This window comes from Carassius gibelio, chromosome B4, assembly GCF_023724105.1.
Source record: "Carassius gibelio isolate Cgi1373 ecotype wild population from Czech Republic chromosome B4, carGib1.2-hapl.c, whole genome shotgun sequence".
Taxonomy (NCBI): Eukaryota; Metazoa; Chordata; class Actinopteri; order Cypriniformes; family Cyprinidae; genus Carassius; species Carassius gibelio.
This window is the reverse complement of record NC_068399.1, coordinates 23,221,841-23,240,415: the sequence shown is the minus strand read 5'-3', so window position 1 is coordinate 23,240,415 and position 18,575 is coordinate 23,221,841. Positions and strand designations below refer to the sequence as shown.

The 18,575-nt window shown below is 39.0% G+C and overlaps 1 protein-coding gene across 8 annotated transcripts in view; it reads left to right on the top strand.

Annotated features, from left to right (window-relative positions):
- The window catches only part of LOC127956808 (ELKS/Rab6-interacting/CAST family member 1), a 191,761-nt gene that overhangs the window by 59,944 nt on the left and 113,242 nt on the right, over positions 1-18,575 (top strand). For all 8 annotated transcript variants that reach the window (XM_052555019.1, XM_052555018.1, XM_052555023.1 and 5 more), the window contains one exon: positions 9,894-10,029. In XM_052555019.1, coding sequence (XP_052410979.1) covers positions 9,894-10,029 — 136 coding nt within the window. The remainder of the gene's footprint in view (positions 1-9,893; positions 10,030-18,575) is intronic.

The following is an 18,575-nucleotide window of genomic DNA, read 5'->3' as shown; positions in this document are numbered from 1 at the left end:
TTCACAGTATTTCTGTTTATTTCTGCATTTTTTTATCAAATAAATACAGCCTTGATGAGCATAAGAGACTCCATTAAAGACATAAAAAATCTTACTGATCCCAAACATTTGAAAAGCAGTGCATGTTCTGTGTTCATGGAGAATAAGAGCTGCAACTTTATGGATTGGACACCTTCAACTGCATGTGTACTCCTCCCAGGACATGTTGCACTTTATGTCGGTGGTGTAAACATCTGTGTTTTTGGCCAGTTTAATTGGACTAATTAATGGAAGGCAGAGATAGACCTCCTCTCATCTTGGCTTTCATAAATAAATAAAGCAGATGAATAATTGAAATCGGGCTTGAGTGTAAACAGACAAGAGTCTGGCCTGGAGGTGAAGAGTTGTGGAGGTCACAGATGTTGATGTTGTGCATTGACAGTCGTGTACTACTCCCTTTCAGCCCCCGTCAGGCCTTTCAAAGCTGTGTTGTAGTTGGAATCCTGACAGGGCCATTTATTTGCTCTCGCCGTTGGATGCAAGAAGCGTTTTTAGGTGGATTTCTGTTGATTCATAAATATTCATCTGACGCGCACTGAATATCTCACGCTTTCTTAACAGATCTGCGTCGGGAGAGGATTAGACTAAAACAAACTCCATATGCTTGGCTCGATGCATCATTCATGTCAACCGAGAGACGATTTCTGAAATAAACACCAGCCGCAATCGCTAACCGTGGCGCTCCGAGCTAATTACCGCTCAGAGTCGAGTGATGTTCTCGAAATACACAGGGGAGTTCGGTTCTCAAAAACCTCCCATTGTTCTCCCAGTTTCTTAGTTTTCCAGCACTCTTGATGTGGTTGTGACGGAGAGTTGTTCAGACAGATCGTCTTCTGTTAGCGCCTGTGTCTTTAATCAAGATGCGAGTGGCAGGTAGAAGCGACGCGATCTGTTCAGAGTCAGGATTACCTTTCTCGCGCAGCGATGGAGAAGCCAAAGCTCCTCTTGTTGCAGATCAGTGCGGAGGCAGGCCTTGTTCGAAAATGCCTTCAAAGTCTCTGAAAAATGGCAGAGGGAGAATTGGGGCATTGGGGTATTTATTTCATAAATTCGGTAGCGGTAAATATTCAGGTAATTATGGAGGATTGTAAGGCTAACTGTTTGAGACTGAGTTAAAATGGGAGGGTGAGCTAGAAGAGACAAGAAGCAAAGAAATAGAGGTAAAACAAATGGAAAAAAGCATAACTGAAGTACTATTTGTAAGGATAGTGAAGCAGAGTCTTTGAGTTTCAGAAAAGATGCGGTGCATTCTATGGAAATGTTTAAGGACTAAATTACTTTAGTGCATTTTTTGACTGTTATTTTAATATCGAAACATAAGCCATAAAAAACACTCGCAGAACATCTACATCTTCACCCACTTGTATATTTTGTAATAAAACAGGTATGTAACCAAAGATTAAAAACATTTAATAATAATATAATTTAGTGATAATTTATTACAAAAAATCTATTATTCAATAGGATTGTTTAGAATTTATACTTTATACTTTATTATTATTATAAGTTTTACTATTATATATATATATATATATATATATATATGCTAAACACTGTCAATATTCTGACAAATTGACTATTAAATTTAATTGACAAATTGAATATTCTTATTGCAAATGTTCCTTTTATAGTAGTTTGTAAAAAAAGTTTTTGTCGTTTTTAATTAATTAAATTTTTAAGCCCATTTTATACTCTTCTTTGCAAATTTTATGTATAATTGTGAATAAATAGATGTATATACATATAATCACTTTTCACAGCCTTATAAAGATGCATATGGGTTTCATTTACTTTAAGGAAGAAGCATGTGAGATTGCATGTCAAATTGTCAGGTTCTACTTCCATCTTTGTGATTTTAATTTTTTATGTATTTTTCCTATCACTATGCATTTATCAGCAAGTTTACATGCGCTGGCTCATGCACTGTTAACTCTTCATACCCTTGGAATTATAAGGTTTTATCTGCATTCCGAGTAGTTTTGAGATATTTAGCTTCAAAGTTTTCACATTCCATTCGACTGTGTAGATAGAACCTTGTTGTTTTTTAAATAAAAATCCCATAATGTATACAAAATAAAAAAAGATCTATCACATAATGTAAGTAAGTTGTCACAGAATAACAATATGGGAATAACTCAAATTTTGACAAAATGTCAGATAAAACCTTATAGTTCCAAGGGGACGTCTTGTCTTAACTTTCCAAGTTAACCCAGCTCAATCTAGGTGTATTTTTCTCTCTTTCTTCTTCTGCATTTCTTTTCACTGGAATGCTGTCTACTTCCCAGTCTGCTTTCAAGGTCAGTATGCCTACTTTCCTCCCCTGCACTTCCTTACAACTGCAAATCAACTTCTTTAGGTTGTAACCTACATAAACTATATGCTGCTTTACCAGGGCCTGCTCTGTAAATCATTTTAAGGATGGTTCGAATGATCCGGGACCTGTGTTTCTGAGGGGCTGATGGGGGGGGGGGGGGGGACTGTATCCGCTAGATGGGGGGGGGGATAATTCAGTGGTTGATTGTGGTGTGGTGGTGCCCTTGGGCGATGCACTTAACCCCAATTTGCTCTTGTTGCCTCCATCACTCCCTTTGGACTTGCTTCTAAAGTTTCTATGGAAAAAAGAGAAACTGCTCTGACCTGAATTGATTAAAGTTTCAAAAGAAGGAATGAGGAAACCTGGGAAGGTCAAGCAGGCACTACAAACAGAAGAACTTGTCTTATTAATGCAGGCTAGCTTACCTGTGAGGTCTGCTGAGACGAGTTCAGAAGAAGAAAAGAAGGACTCACCAGAGCTTCAGCTGTATGCGGATGACAGATAGAAAGGATGTGGGAAAAGAACGTGGGAGAGCCCTTGCAGAACTTCTAATTGGAGCGTAAAGAATCTCCATCAGTCATTTTCTCCCGAGCGGTGTTGAAAAGCTTGCCTCTTCTGCCAGCGCACCGTCGATATGGACCTGTCCCGCTACAGCCAGGATCTCTGCGCTCGGCTTGTTTATCATGGTTATTATTTGCATCTCTTTTTAGTTTGGTCTGGAACAGAGACTTGTCAAGCTGTTTTATTTTTTCCGCTCTTGTTACTCCACTAGAAAACAAGCCGAATGTTTCGGGAGCGCTTGACAGAACTGTCATTCTCTCTCTCTCTCTCTCTCGATCTCTTCCTCGCTCATCCTTTTTCTCCTCCTCTTTGTTTTGTGGCTTTTTTGATTTATTCTCTGGAACTCAGCTACACAACAAACAGGCCGATTTGATATCTCCCCCAGATGAAGGGGCGCAGCGTAATGAAAAGGAATCCATGTCACCCTCAAATGAATTTTCCCCAGTGTTACGCTTTTGCTGCTGAGCTCCAGGGCTTCTTGATTTAGTCTACAAATGCTTGACAATAAATATGATCATCGTGCATCGTTCCCTGAAGTATGAACGCTTCCTGTCTACTCTTTCTCTTTTTTTTTTTTTTTTTTTTCTGTCTCACTCTTTTTCTCTTTCATTCTACGTATAATTATTTTCAGATTTTCATTCTTCTTTCTTTTGTCTCTATAACTGTATTTCTTTTTATCTCTTACTTATCTCTTAATCGCTATGGCTCTTTGCACATTTGTTTTGCCTATGATATAAACAGGTAGTTTTCTTTCTTTATAACCATGCATACTATGCAATGCATTTTATACAATATTTAAAAATCAACTTTTTAATTATTATTATTTTTTTGTATTTTATTTATTATTCCTTTTTTCCCTTTAGTATTTGTTTTGTCAATGACAGAAAGTCTTGTTTGGCTGATTTATGTCCTATATTAAAATAATCTTTAGTGTTTTCTTTTTAATTGTTTCTTTTTTTTCCATTAGTTTTTATGCCATACATTTTTTTTGTACTTTATTATATATTTTTTATTACATTTATTTTTGACAATTTATTTGTGCACATTATTTAATTTTTTTTTTCTTTAGTGTTTTATAAGCGCAATCAGTTTTAATTAAGGTTAGCATGCAGTATGTTATTTAAGGAGTTTTTAATATATATTGTCTTTGTAATATGTTTCGTAATATATTTTGTCATTCCTCCCTCTGTTTTTCCTCTCTCTCCCACATTCTCTGTTTGTGTAATTGAAGTCACCGTTACTCATTCTGGAGAGGTAGAAGGCTGTATTTCTGGGTTTTGTCTCATTATTTTGGCGAGACTGTTCTGCTGCGCTGGTCTGCCGCTCGGCAGGTGAAGGCCACAATCCCGCACAGACAGGGAGGTCTGCTTCTCTGGGCCTGTCGATGAGTGCATACGATCCGGCCGGCTCGGGGAACACGTCCGCCTGTCTGTTGTCTCTGTGTGCTTTCCAGTTAGCTTTGACTGGCCTGGCCTCAGGGCCGACCGCATGATTATCTAGATTAGTCGAGGGCCGGAGAGAATCATCCGCTCCACGCAGGACGGTACGTAAGAGACGCGGGGACACCCCGCCATGCACTTGGCCACAAAACCTCCTTAGAAGCCAAAGTCTATTAGACTCGAAAAGTTTGCGCTCACCGCAGACAGAACTGTGAAAATGAGCCCTGCTATCAAGCCAGCTCTGCTCCACCTGCTGCTAGAGAAATGGCCACAGTCTGCGCAGAACCCACATTTCCTGTCTTTTATTAGTCCTGAGCTCACGAACATATCCTGAACGCCAGGAAGGAGATATCTGGCCAATATAAAGACACAATTGACATTAAAGGATGACTTTGAGAGGGATGAGGGATGAAGTAAACACACTCTCAAACAGTCTTTGATGGCGTTCCACTCCGTTCTCTGCCGGTCAAACAGGTCGGGCTTGCAATAAACAGAAAGGTTTTTGTCCTTACTCAACCTTTTTGCTGTTTATCCCTTCCTGGACTGTTAGTGTGGGCACACTTATGTGCAGTTCTGTCAGCACGGTTGAAAGGAACAAGAAAAATGACATCAAAAAGTGGGCCCAAAAGTCTTGGATAAAAACACGGCGTGGTAACCATCTCCAGCCTTCTGCGTTGCGCAGCCCGCTCATAAACGCAGGTTGGCTTCGTAACATAAGACACATTTCTGTTTTCTACCCAGAATTCCTTATAACAGCGTGATGGATTTATTTCCTCAACATTGATTTCCTTGTGCATTCATCTCAAAATCGCACCCAATTTTACCATTGGGTCTTGTTTTATGTTATTAAGTGTCAGGTGCGATTGAACTTTGGAATAACGTTTGTTTTAATGCCCGCCGGGCCTCATTTCTCCAGTTAAGTGACCACAAAACGTAATTGTTTAGAAATGTAGGTTCATATTATTTTGAGAAAGGAAATGTTGAAAGAGCGAACGTTTTACAAGGAGTCATTTTGAGGGCTTGCGCATTTTGTTTTCCTAGCTCGACCTTGCGGTGGCGGTCATTCAACAGTGTTCACTTTTAACTCATCATGGCGACTTGTCCTTCCCTTGAGCGCAAATGTGAAAAGGACTTGGTTTTTGTGTTTTGAGAGGTGTTTACTAGATGCCTGTTTGAAAGACTTTATTATGCAGAAGTTTAGAAGATCTTTATAGCCAAAAGTTAGCAAACTTTCTGATGTTTGCTCACACGCTTCAGCCGATATCTCGAGAATTTCAAAGTGCTTTCAAGCCTCACCCTGTAAACATTGCCTGGAGCTGTCTTGCATATGAATTATTAATTGTAAGATCTGGACCAAAATAATGAATTAATATTTGTGATAATATTCAAGGGTTTCAGCTCCATGAAAATAAGATTCATTAAAAAGCATTAGGTTAGACTGAAGTGCAGAAATTCTCTTCTGAACGCATTTTCACCTGTGTGTTTTGTTTGGATTTATATGTAATGTTTTGATGTATAATAAGTGTGTTTTTCCTCTAGACAAGCTCAAAGATTATTTGCTCTCTCTCCCGCCCTGTCATAGAACTGTTTACCTGTTTTTCATTTTTTCCACTCATGTTAATGTTGCTTCTCTCGTTGCCTGAAGCCGCACTAACACTCAAATATAGTACAGTTTTCCTAGTATTGATAATATGGCCACTAATGCAACATAAAGCTCAGTACAGAGAGGAGGAAGATGACAGGGTTATGTATGTGATCCAGAGCTTTATTTAGAGGAAAGGAAAATGTTGGCATTGGAAAAATTGAGGTAAAGGCCTTTAAATGGGGTTTCTGCCCTTGAACACTTACGTAGCTGTGCTCACTATGCAGAGATGTTTCCATTTAGGTTTGTGTTTCCTGTGTGTTAGCATAAGAGTGAGATGTTCTCTTAAAATATCTCTTATATTTATTCCTTCTTACACTACCGTTCAAAAGCCTTAGGTCAGTAAATTATTTATAGTCCATGTTTAAAAAGAAGACTCTTATACTCACAAAGGCTGCATTTATTTGATCAAAAATATAGTAAATGCAGTAATATTATGAACATATTATCACCATTTAAAGTAATGGTTTTCTATTTGAGTATATTTTAAATGTAATTTATTCCTGAGATGCAAAGCTGAATTTTCTTCAGCATTACTCCAGTCTTCAGTGTCACAGGATCCTTCAGAAATGCTGATGCTGATTTAATGCTCAAGAAACATTACTTATTATTATCAAAGTTGACTTTAAAAAAAAAAAACATGAATAGAAAGATCAAAAGAACAGCATTTATTTGACAGAAATCTAATGTAAAATTTTACATAAAATGTGTATAAAGGTTACATTAAAATTAATATAAGTACATTTTCACAGGTTTCATAATTTATCTTGAGTGATGACCCCAAATTCATGTTGATACAGACATGAATATTTTTTAGAAATATCAATATTTGCAATCTAGGTGACTGTTACATTATGAGTCCATCTTCTGAATATTCCTTTTCATGTGAATGCAGTTGGGTGTTGTGTGGTTCACTGTTACACTGGTAAATGTAAAGCAGAGCTATATTTTGGGTCTATTTAAGGAATCTTTGAAATCAGTATTTGACTTATCCTGACAGGATGGGCTAGATTAGACTGTCACCATCACTTAGTGGAGCATAGTGGAGCTCACTGAAAATATTGGCATGCATGCTAGTAAAATGCGCCTAACAAAGCCTCTCTGTCAACAAGGTTTACCAATCACTTTTGTTATACACTGTACCTGCGCCATCGTACGCTTTTATCACAGCATATCAAAAATACCAGAATGACTGGCGAATTGCATCTGAATTAGTTGTTGCCATTCTTCTTTATTGTTGTAGAAGTGTTTCCTCCATGAACTCTGTGAAATGGGGTTACCTTTCCCATCACATCAGAGCTCAAATGGAGACATATAAACATATAATCAAAACCCTGAATAAAGGCTGGCGCGCAATGCATAAAAAACATCAGCTGCTTATTGCAAGTGTAGCAGAGCCAAGCAGATGGCTTGGCCTCTTCTGGAAACACCAAATAGGAACATTCCAGTATATTTATGACCTGTTACACAAACTCCCTGGAGCACACACACAAAGTCTTTCTTTTTGCTTTGTTATATGGTCATGTTATCTTCAAGATGGTTTTTTGACAGCACAGTGCAATTTGCCTGATGTTTCCAGAATGGACATGAAATTTATTTGCAGCGCTTTTATTAGATTTTTTTTTATAGCCATCAAATTAGCAGTGTTGAGGAAACTACTTTGGAACTGCAACTTGTTAAGACGCTCATAAAATAGTTACACTACAGCCAAGGTACGCTTAGAGTAATAGTAGTGCTAGTTAACTAAAAATTTATTTTTTGAGAAAAAAAAAATCTTGTCAGATGGTACTCCTTAATTCTGTAGTTAGCCCATTCATCTGGGATGAGACTCCAGAACTAACTAATAAAACTAGAAAATGCGTTTATATAACATAGCCGAAACATTGTTTAAATAAATATTTCGGTTTTAAATGAATTGGTGAATCATTTAAATGAATCAGCGAAATGTTTGTTTAAATCAGCGAATTGTTTAAATAAATCAGTGAATCGTTTATTTAATCAGTGAATCGTTTATTTACATGAACCATGTGAATGAACTGATTCACCAAACTAAATCCGATTTCCCAATGCAACATTCGAGAGAGAGGACAAAGTTCACTCTGCTGATGAAAATTACAGCGATGGAGCCATTTGTCATGCTACACCGCTGCTTATTGGTAAATCCGCACTGTGGTCAAGTTAGTAGCATGCTGGTTTTAGTTATTTACACCCTAACGGTGCAATAGATTCAATGACTTACTGTGTTTTTGTTAGCCTCAAGAACCGATTTTGGTTTGTGTTCGCAGAAATGTAATTTATAGCAAATATTGGATACAACATTGGATGAAATGGTAGTAGACTTCGCCTCTTCGTCGCCTACACTCTGTCAACACGTCTCGGGATCCTCATGTCCAAGAGAAAAGAAAACCTTGGGAACCTTTTGAAAAGACAGATAATTGCCCAAACAAGTCGCTCCTTTACTAGCAGATTGTCACCAGACTAACCAGATCTCTAAACCTTTCTATGGCAGTTGTTAGCTTGTTGTATCGAAGTTGTATCTGCAACTGGAGCCAGAAGACTGCGGCTTTCTTCTGGTACTTCCACACAGAGACTCCACTGTGCTCAGGACAGCTCATCCAGAAGAACGATCAGGTTCTAGTGGCGCAGTGGCTTGGCCTGATTTCTCCAAGCCTTGTTCAACGTCACCTTGCTTCAGTGAACTCGCTCTGAAAGCTCCAAAGCACCAACCAAAGTACCTTGGTGCTGCTTTCCTGGCACATGTTGATGTGGTTTGTCATATTCCATAAGTCCTCATAATAACTCTTCAATTACCTTCCTGTATTGTGTGTCTTGGGCAATGCTCTGTGGTGTCAAGGGGGGGGGGCGATGGAGGTCTTTCCACAACGCTGTGTTATTACTCATTTAAAGACATTGGTGTTGGCATTGTCTGTGGTGCATCTGTTCTGCAGGGTAGACGTGCAGATTTTCCCTTTTTTGGTTCAAGTCAAGATGGTTAACGTAACCGATCCCTGCCGCGATGCTGCCAGTGCGCAATACATCGGCGGCGGCCACATAAACAGGAATACTCTTACGCTCTGACGCTCGTTGGGGCAGAGCAACCGCAGCATCTAGGCCTGTTGGTGCGACACTTCTCAGAAATGAAACTGGCTTGAATGCTCTTTTAATTTATTTATTCCTGCCTTTTTGGTAGTGCTTTGTGTTTCTGTGGGTTTCCATGCCACAGCAAATGGAGGAGGGAAAGAAGGATAACGAGAAAAATCCCAGAGCTCAAATACAGACATACTGCCTTTCATTTGCAGCACAGCTTGATCTGTGGAGATCAGTCCTGCTCCCTTTTGTTGTCATTTATAATAAGCTAGACTGCTTTTTGCTCTTCTCATTGACCCTTCTGTTTGTACTTGACTGCTTGTATGTGTACAAAAGAAGATAAAACTCTTAAACTCTTTGAGGAAGAGGTCTTTGATTCTACTTGTGGCCTGATTATATTAGTTGGTATTTCATTTTATCTTTTTAATATACATTATTCTAATTAAAATATATTTTAAATATAGCTGCATTTTCAAATGTATATAAACTCATATTTAAATGTATACAATCAGACTGTGACCTGATTTCATCAGTTATACATAATGCCATTTTATTATATTTTATTTGATTTTTTTGTTTTGTTTTGACCCATTCATAATTATACACCCTTAAAAATAAAGGTGCTTTAAAGGTTCTTCACAGTGATGCCATAGAATAATTCTTCAGATCTTTTGGCATTGCTAGTTCCTAAAAAGTTGCTATACACTTAATTGTCAGACACACAAGTTCCTCCCTCCTCATGTTTCCTGTATCCATCCACCTCAATGCCCATCTGTAAATGTCTGACTGAAATCTGTTGGTGTCCTTACAGGCAAATGAAAGACCAAACCAAGAAGGTTGCCAATCTGAAGCACAAAGAGCAGGTGGAGAAGAGCAAGAATGCTCAGTTGATGGAAGAGGCTCGTAAGCGAGAGGATAACATGAACGAGTGTTCTCAACAGATTAAGGTAAAGTCATGACATTCATTAACTTTATTCACAGTTATGTAAAGTTCTTGAGTCCATTCCGGATCAGACTTCACTCATATGTTGTTGTCTAATTGAAATGCAGGATGAATCCCCTTGCCTTGCAATGGATTTCAAGCAAGGGTTTTACACACAAAACCACTAAAATCTGACTAGAGCAGTGGCTGTTATAGTCTTAACATTGAAACTTAACCCATAATGAGACCCATCAACCTTTTAAGAGGGTCAAAGTCCCCCCAAAACCATGAGTTATTCACAAAAGCTCAATCTTTTGTGCAGCGTTTAAAGGTTTTCCTTCTGCGCTGCCTAGAAATGTGTCTCCTCAGAGCGATCCGTCTTCTGATTATATAAGTTTGGATGTCAGCTCCGGTTCCTCATTTGAGAATTGCTGGGATTCTTCTCAGGTAAAGAGCGATCTCATGTTTCCCTCATCCAGACCGCATTCACGCACATCCTGACCTTGTGTCCTCCTCTCATTGTGAGCTTTGGAGTTCGGGAAAAGAGAAAAGGACAGAATAATTGAACGATGAAATAAGACACAGTTGTTCAGTGCAGCCGCAGGAACTATTTTTGAATTTACGACTCCACAATATTGAAGCAGAAGTGTCGGCAACGGAATCCAGGTATCGGCATGTTTAGTTTAAGCTGATTTGCAAATACAAACTACTTTATCCAGGCTTATGTAACTTTCATCATATTGACTATTTTTGTCCTGATTTGACAGGATGGTGGTCTGTGGTGGCCACTCCTGCCCTTCTAGAGTGAGGGGTTCGAATAGCAAGCCAGAATCAGCAGTTAATGTCTGTGAGAATCTCAGTGCAAAAAGTCCCACTTTTTATGGAGGGGCTGTTTTTCCTTTTTGCCGTAGACCTCTGGACAACAATGCCACAGCGGCCCTGCCTTTGTTGTGGTTTTCGGTGTTTTTCCTGGCTGTCGGTTTGTTCTTTCGATCATTCTCCGTTTTCACATTTTCCTTGTTCTGTGTCATGTGTTCTTTGTTTTCGTTCGAGTTCATATGCTCTTTTTCTGACAGCAGGATTGATGTGCTATTGGACCTCAACCTGTGGTACCCAGCGACTGGCGCGTCAGTGTGTGCGTGCGCACAAATACGTGTTGTGGTCAAAGAGAACTCATTTTTGACTTCAGGGCCCCAGCATCCTCCGTGGGGTCACGTTGCCGCGAGCCCACATTGTGGCTTGAGCTCCCCCGTTCGAAGCACACTGATGCGGCTGCATCGTGGGCCTCTTCTGGAAGCGGCGACAGCTGCTTCCTTCAGCCAAGACCTTCAACCACCACCTTCCCCCACAGGCCCATCACGAGCCGGCCTTGAGGCCCTTAGACTCCAGATCAGGCGAACCCCGAGCTGTCTCCACACGCTACTGGACGTGTTTGGAAGGGAAACCGATTGTTGTAGATGATTTGGTATGGTTACGGTGGTCCCGCTACATTCGGTTGGTTAGGGTGAGCTGAGAGAGAGGTTAGTCCAGGACACCAGAGCAGTCGTCTCTCTCTGACCCGGCACTAAAAATGGCTTTTTCAATCAATGAAGAAGGTTTCCATTGGATCCCTGAGGTGGGATGTGGGGTGGTCGGTTGTGGTTGAGCACCAGAGCTGCACAAACACTTTCAGAATAGCAACTGTTGACATTGGAGAAGGTTACATGGTCAGAAAGGAAGGGCTCTTGATTCTGTTTTTTTGAGTTTTCTGCTGGTGGCGTTGTGCTGCTTTCACATGATTTGATCCAATCAGTCCTCTAATTAGTGGTGCTTTCTTAGGCAAGCATCACTGTTACTTCCAACAAACCCATAGATTCATTTGTGCTTGAACTGAATTGGCCTTAACATGCAGGAAGTTGAACTGAAATTGGAATGGCAGGAAGTGGAAATTACTTTCCCTAAACTGCAATGCTAAGAAAGACAACACAGGTAATGCATTTTGGTCATTGATGAGATGTTCAGCAATCTGTTTGTCTGTAAGTCCTATAAAACCTTCAACCTTCAAAAAAAAAAAAAAATGGACCAACTTTCATTCTTAAGTTTCTTAAAAATTGTTACATTGTTTTTGAACAATACTTATTAGGCTTATATGAAATTCTGAGAATTGAAATTCAAATGTATTTTTTGCAACCTCATTTGAAATTTAATTCAAATTCAATAATGGATTTGGAATGAAAAACACTGTGAAACAATTTTGTTATAAATGTTTTGTTTTGCTTTTATTTTTAATATTTCTTTATTAAGTTTGATATGCTTAATATGAAAATCACATTCATTTTTGTGAGTCATAAACAGTGCTCGTGTAAAAAAACTTTAAAAACTTTAGAATCCAATCTAATAGTGTTCCTGTGGCTTAGTGGTAGAATATTGTGTTAGCAGCGCAAAAGGTTGTGGGTTCAATTCCCACACATACTAGTAAAAAAAAAAATGTTTGTCAGAATGTTCCAGAAACTTATATAATATTTCCATCCTTGCAAAAGAAAAATCTTTAAAAAATATTAGCAAAATGAGTACAAAGCTCATCTGTAATAAACCAGTGCTTCATAAATAATGAGGGAAGGGGGGTCTGGGGAAGTCGTGGCCTAATGGTTAGAGGGTTGGACTCCCAATCGAAGGGTTGTGAGTTCGAGTCTCGGGCCGGACGGAATTGTGGGTAGGGGGAGTGCATGTACAGTTCTCTCTCCACCTTCAATACCACGACTTAGGTGCCCTTGAGCAAGGCATCGAACCCCCAACTGCTCCCTGGGCGCCGCAGCTTAAATGGCTGCCCACTGCTCCAGGTGTGTGCTCACAGTGTGTGTGTGTGTGTGTGTTCACTGCTCTGTGTGTGTGCATTTCGGATGGGTTAAATGCAGAGCACAAATTCTGAGTATGGGTCACCATACTTGGCTGAATGTCACTTCACATAATAGTAGACGTTCTAAACTTTAACTGACCTAAATATTTATTAAAATATTTATGCAACAATAATAATACTTTTTTTTTTTTTTTTTTTTTTACAGTATTTATTAATTTTGAATTAATTTCTGAATTGCTCATTGGTAACCAACCCCAACACTAAAATTGGGCCTACTAACAACTACCAGAAAACTCTAGAAACCACATAATACACCTGATAGCAACGTGCTATTCACTACTTTGCTAAATCTTGGTAGTGACTTTTTAATGGGCAAGTATCAAAATTGTCAACGTCTAGTTAATTAAGATTAGCTGTTAGTTTCCATAAGATGAACAAATGTGCAGAGAATTGCAATGCAAGAGAAGGTCTTTGATCAATGGCTCTCAAGAGCATGACTTTAACCTCTTGTGAATTATCCCTATCCTTTTTCATTTATCTCTCTAGTCTGATAAAACTGGAGATGGGTTTTTATAAGCCTCCACATCTCTTCAGCATTTGAGACTTTTTCCGCCCGGAAACAGAGTTCCCAGACGTGCAATATGTACTGAATCATCAAGACGTACCCCCCACCCCACCTCTCCCGCTGATCAAATATCATCAGCCTGAAGAAATCAAGACTTTCGCCGGGAAGCAGGATGGAGAGAGACAGCGGGGGAGAAAAGATGACATTATAATGAAGCCCAGTAAATACCTGTTTTACTGCGTGGTTGAGTCTGTTCCCTTTTACTGCACGTAGTGCAGCGCCAAATGCTCTGACTCCCAGCATGCCCTGTGACCAGAAGGCCCCACTGTCTCCCAATCTCCACCTTGACCGGCCTTCATCAAAGACAGATACAACGGAAAAATTGAAAGAGAGAGTTGGAAAGAAAATAGAAAGGTCAGAGAATGGAAAGGTACATCAAGTCAGCATGCTTCAGTTCAGAAAGGGTGAACAAATTCTGCCGCATACTTTGTGCAATCATCAAAGCAAGCTCAGAAAAGGGTTTCCCCCACAGGTGCAATGTGTGCCATTAGACTGACGCCGGAGCGCCGCACATTACGAATAGTGGTTGTAAGCCATAGGTCTTCTGTTTATAAGTCTCACAGCCCCTTTTATGTTTGGCACAATGTGCTCTCGTGTGGTTGTAAACATCAGCACTCAAATGCAGAGAGCTCAGAGTGACACCTTTAGTGTGCAATAGTGGAACAGTATTTTATAACGTTTGTCAAGTTAGGGATCATGCTGCTAAGTATTCTTACAAGCACTGGTGTTCTTTTTATTCTGCGTGTAAGTTTGTGCACGGTTAAGAAAGACTGAATATATATGCATCGCAGGTTGATTTATCTGCATGCTTTTTATTTTATTATTTATTTATTTTATTTTTTTTACAACAGGAGATTCCTAAATGTCAGAACAATCTAGAGAAAAATCTAGTAAAGCTAGTCAACCTTGGTAATTAACCATACTTGACCCATCCTTAACTAACACATTATATTAAGATTTATGTAACAGGCACACACCTGCATCATGCAGACTCTCTTTGGCCTATCTCCTTGTGTTCGCATTTGCAGGCAAATGAAAAGATCTGACAGGTGATGGCGACACACTGGAGTTAATAAAGCCAAAGTGCTGCAGGCAAATCGCAGGTTTATGGTCCTTTTTAAACACGCAGATATAAAAGAGTCAAACAGGAGCCTTTTATGACTCACTGGCCTTGCCCATGCTGCTTTTATTGAGGGGGAACATATTGCTTTCCCTGGGGGGAGGCCTTTTTTCATCCTAAATGTCATTTTCTCAACCTGCCATAACTGAGTGGTTGCAGTGCAACATCCAGGATCCATTAGGAAGCTATAGTTGACACAGGATGGCCTTAGGAAATGGGATTCAGTGGGATGGGTGGGCATACCTGGTTTGCTAGTTTTAGCTGGTGCCCTGTTTTGTTCTTTTTTGTACATTTTGTTTGAGTTTAGTTTTGTTTTGTGTTGCTTTGAAGTTTTTGTTTGGGCTTTTTTGTCTTTTTTTTCAGTCTTGTTTTGTCACTTTCAGTTTTTTTTTTTTTTTTTTTTTTTTTTTTTTTTGGGGTATTTTAGTTTTGAATTTAGTTTTGGGTCTTCTTTTGTTTTGTTTGGCTTTTTTGTTCTGTTATGTATTTTGGAGATATTAAAATGGGAGACCAGCTAAAACCTACAAACCTGGCTGTTTTTCTGTAGGGAACGGTTATGTTTCTTACGAATTGCTTGTGCTTGACCTAACAACTATTTGTGTGTTTAGAGGAACCATCTTGGAATTAGATGCTACATTACTGTCTCAGGCAAATTAGCGTTGGCAGCTTTTTATTTTATTTCTTGAGGTCTCTGTGGAATGTTCTTGAATGTTCCACTCTGTTTTCCAAGACATCTGAAGACTGACGAGAGATCAGAATTTAGTGGTAACACTGAGCAAAGGTGAAACAAAACTGCGGTAAAAATCCACCCGACAAGGTCGTCATCACTAATGCGGTGGCGAGAGCCATTCTCAACACTCAGAGGGAAACGGAAAGAGAGAGAGGTAAATCGAGGCAGAGACTGAGGAATGGAAATAGCGCAGGAAGAAAAGCAAGAGGCGCAGTGTACTTCACACATGAAAGCCTTGATTCTGCCACTCATCACCTCTCGAGCGCGAACAGGCCAGGAGGGAGCTAACAGACACGCCAGTCGTGAGACTGACACTCCAAAGCACTGGTGGAGAGGAGCTCTGACTAGAGATCGGCTACTTATAGCAAGCTGTGGGAATCAAGAGCAACTTGTTTGGTTGTAGGGACACATTGGGCTGCAACAGTTCTATTGTCTTGTGTATGTTAGAGATGGTGTGTTAGCATGACTGCTCAAACTGTAAAAAGGAAAGGAATGCCATTTTCTTTGTGGGCTTTCCAAAACTTTTTTTTGTCCTCTGTACTGTTGCAAATCCCTGAGCTGCTAGCCTGTGCCAGAAATCGTATGACATAGGAGTCGTTGAGTAACAAATGGTAGAAATCTCAGCGCTCAACATTACAACTATGAGAAAGGAAATCATGCCTTAAAATTAGAAGATCGTTTTGCTTTTTTTGGCAAGGACATCACCTGATCATTTGCTACGGAACACAAATCCACTTGAGAGGGATGATACAGAAAAATAGCCTGACTGGAGCTAAACACCCTGGATTTATTATCTACGTTTTTTCTTCTTAAATTGATATGCATTGGAAAAAATACCTTTTAATTAATTTTTATTAGGTGTTTTTTTACAATACATTTCTGGTGGCATTGATTGAATATAGTGAATATAAAAAGGGGTTTGTTTTAAAGATCCAGTCTCTCAAAAAAAAAAAAAAAAAAAAAAAGAAGAAGAAAAAAACTTGTCTAATGGAGTATTGCTTAATTTCTCGTTTCAAGCATTTTTTGATATTTTAACTAGATCCAAAATACTCATAAATAATCGTTTTTTGCAGTGTGTTATTGCAAAACAAGTTGGCAAATACTTGGGTTTCACTCTCTCCTCATGCAGATAGATAGGAGCTGAGCTTGCATGACTAGAAAACAATTGCCCGAGGGTGTAACCCAGATCCAAAATGGCCGCCAAGTGTGCTGACTTGCTTTTAAAAAAAGCCTTTGCCTTTACAGAGCTGCACCATCTGATACCCATCAGCCCCATATGCAGGCCCTCCACCCCTTCAATCAGAACAGAGCCTTGTTGTTTACACCCATCTTTGTTCTGCTACATCTCATGTCTTTCTCCTCCTCCTTATGCTAAGTGTTTAGCCTTCGGCCGTGTGGGACGTTCTTGCTCTCATTCTTGTGTTTTCTGTTTTTTGGGTCCACTGTCATGTACATAAACTAGTGGCTTTGAAACTGTCCCAGTGGCTTCCCTGCTGAGGGCAGAATTTCCCTGCAGAGATACTTTGATGATAATGACTTTATGCTTTGGGGAGCCGGTTTTATGACACATTGTGCCCAGACACCCGCTATCGTTCAACGCACAGTAGAGCAGTGATCACAGGACTGTGAATTAAAGGTCAGCTTCCCACCACCACAGGCTGAGGGTGGAGATACCTGAAGGCCTAACACACCTGGCCAATGTTTTTCCTCATGCATTTTTTTCATGCTTTTTTACTCCGCATAATGAGTCTTTATGCTTGTAATCTGAAGCGTAAGCGTAGGGTTGGCTGTGCCACTTTTTACTTAAAATGAGAAATTAAACCAATATTATATTTCAGTGTTATTTTCTAATAGTCTTATAGCTTATATAAAACTTAAAAATTTAGCTTTTATTTTCATATTTTCTTTTTTTCAGTTTGATTTTCAATTTTCTTAATTTTTTTATGGCATAGCCTATTTAGCCTTAATCTATTTTAATTATTTTTGTTGTTGTGGTTGTTATAGTGTTATTAATTCAACCGACAATATTAACTGAAATAAATAGTTTATTTTAGAAATGTAATAATTTTTTACCAGTTATAGATGTAGTTGACAAAAGCTGCACTGGTCTGCGATCAACTAGAAATGTTAAAAAAAAAAAAAAACGTATATTTCTTATAACCATAGAAATATGGTATACTGTATATCAGAAAAGTAATGGGATGAGTCAATACATGAAAAATTTTCATTTCAAAATAAGACTAGAAAAGAGGGAAAAATGTTTATAGTACTAATGCATAATGCAGTTTCAATGCATTTTTTTTATATTGATATTTTAAAATGTTTTATAAAATACATACAGATGTATATTTCAGGATATTTTTCTTCAGAGAAATTGTACTTATAGTTAATGTATGATATTTATAACGTATAATAATACATATTACATAAATTATTAAAATGTTTTTTTTTTTTTTTTTTTACTAATCTTTAGTAAATTATTGGCATGGTTATATTGGCAATTCACCAAAATATTTTATATATTTATTAAGTTATGCTATATGATTTTGTATTTTTATTTTTTATTTTAGCATTGAAAATTGCTTGTCAATTTTTTCAATCATAGGCAGAATAGAATTGGCTTTTTCTATAAAAAATAATCATATACCATTTGCTAGATTTACGACATGACACGTCTTACCCCACTCCCCCAACATCAAGCCATGTTCTTGATGTATAACATGCAGAAAGCCGTGTAAGATGGGAGAGCGAAAGGGGTTGAAAGAGTTGGAAGATGCCGGAAAAGGCTCGCTTCAAAGAGCCACATCACTGGAGGTTATAGAAATGAAGTAAACAGTGTTCGTAGCTCTTAGATCTGCAGTAACCACAGCACCCACAGGCTTGATATCCAGCTCTCTTGGGAGCATTTCAAAGCCCTGTTTTGAGCTCGTCATGGAAGCTTAGATTTCTTTCTGCTTGTCACTCACTTTAATTCCCTCCTCTCCTGGCCTTCTTGTTATTGATTGCGTTCACAAATTAACAACACTCTAGTTTATTGTGGCCCGCTTTCAGCTACTTCCTCTCAAATATTCTCTTCGTACGATGGCTGTTCTAAACCACTGTGGATTCGCTGAACGTCCGATGAACTAATGCAGATTGGGTTTGTTGTGTCTCTTGACTCTCCAAAGAGTCCAGACCAAATGCGGTCCAGTCTGGCAGAGCATTTCGCCAGTATCTGTGCTTTTCAACTCAAACCAGATCCGGGATCGGGAGCTCGAGAT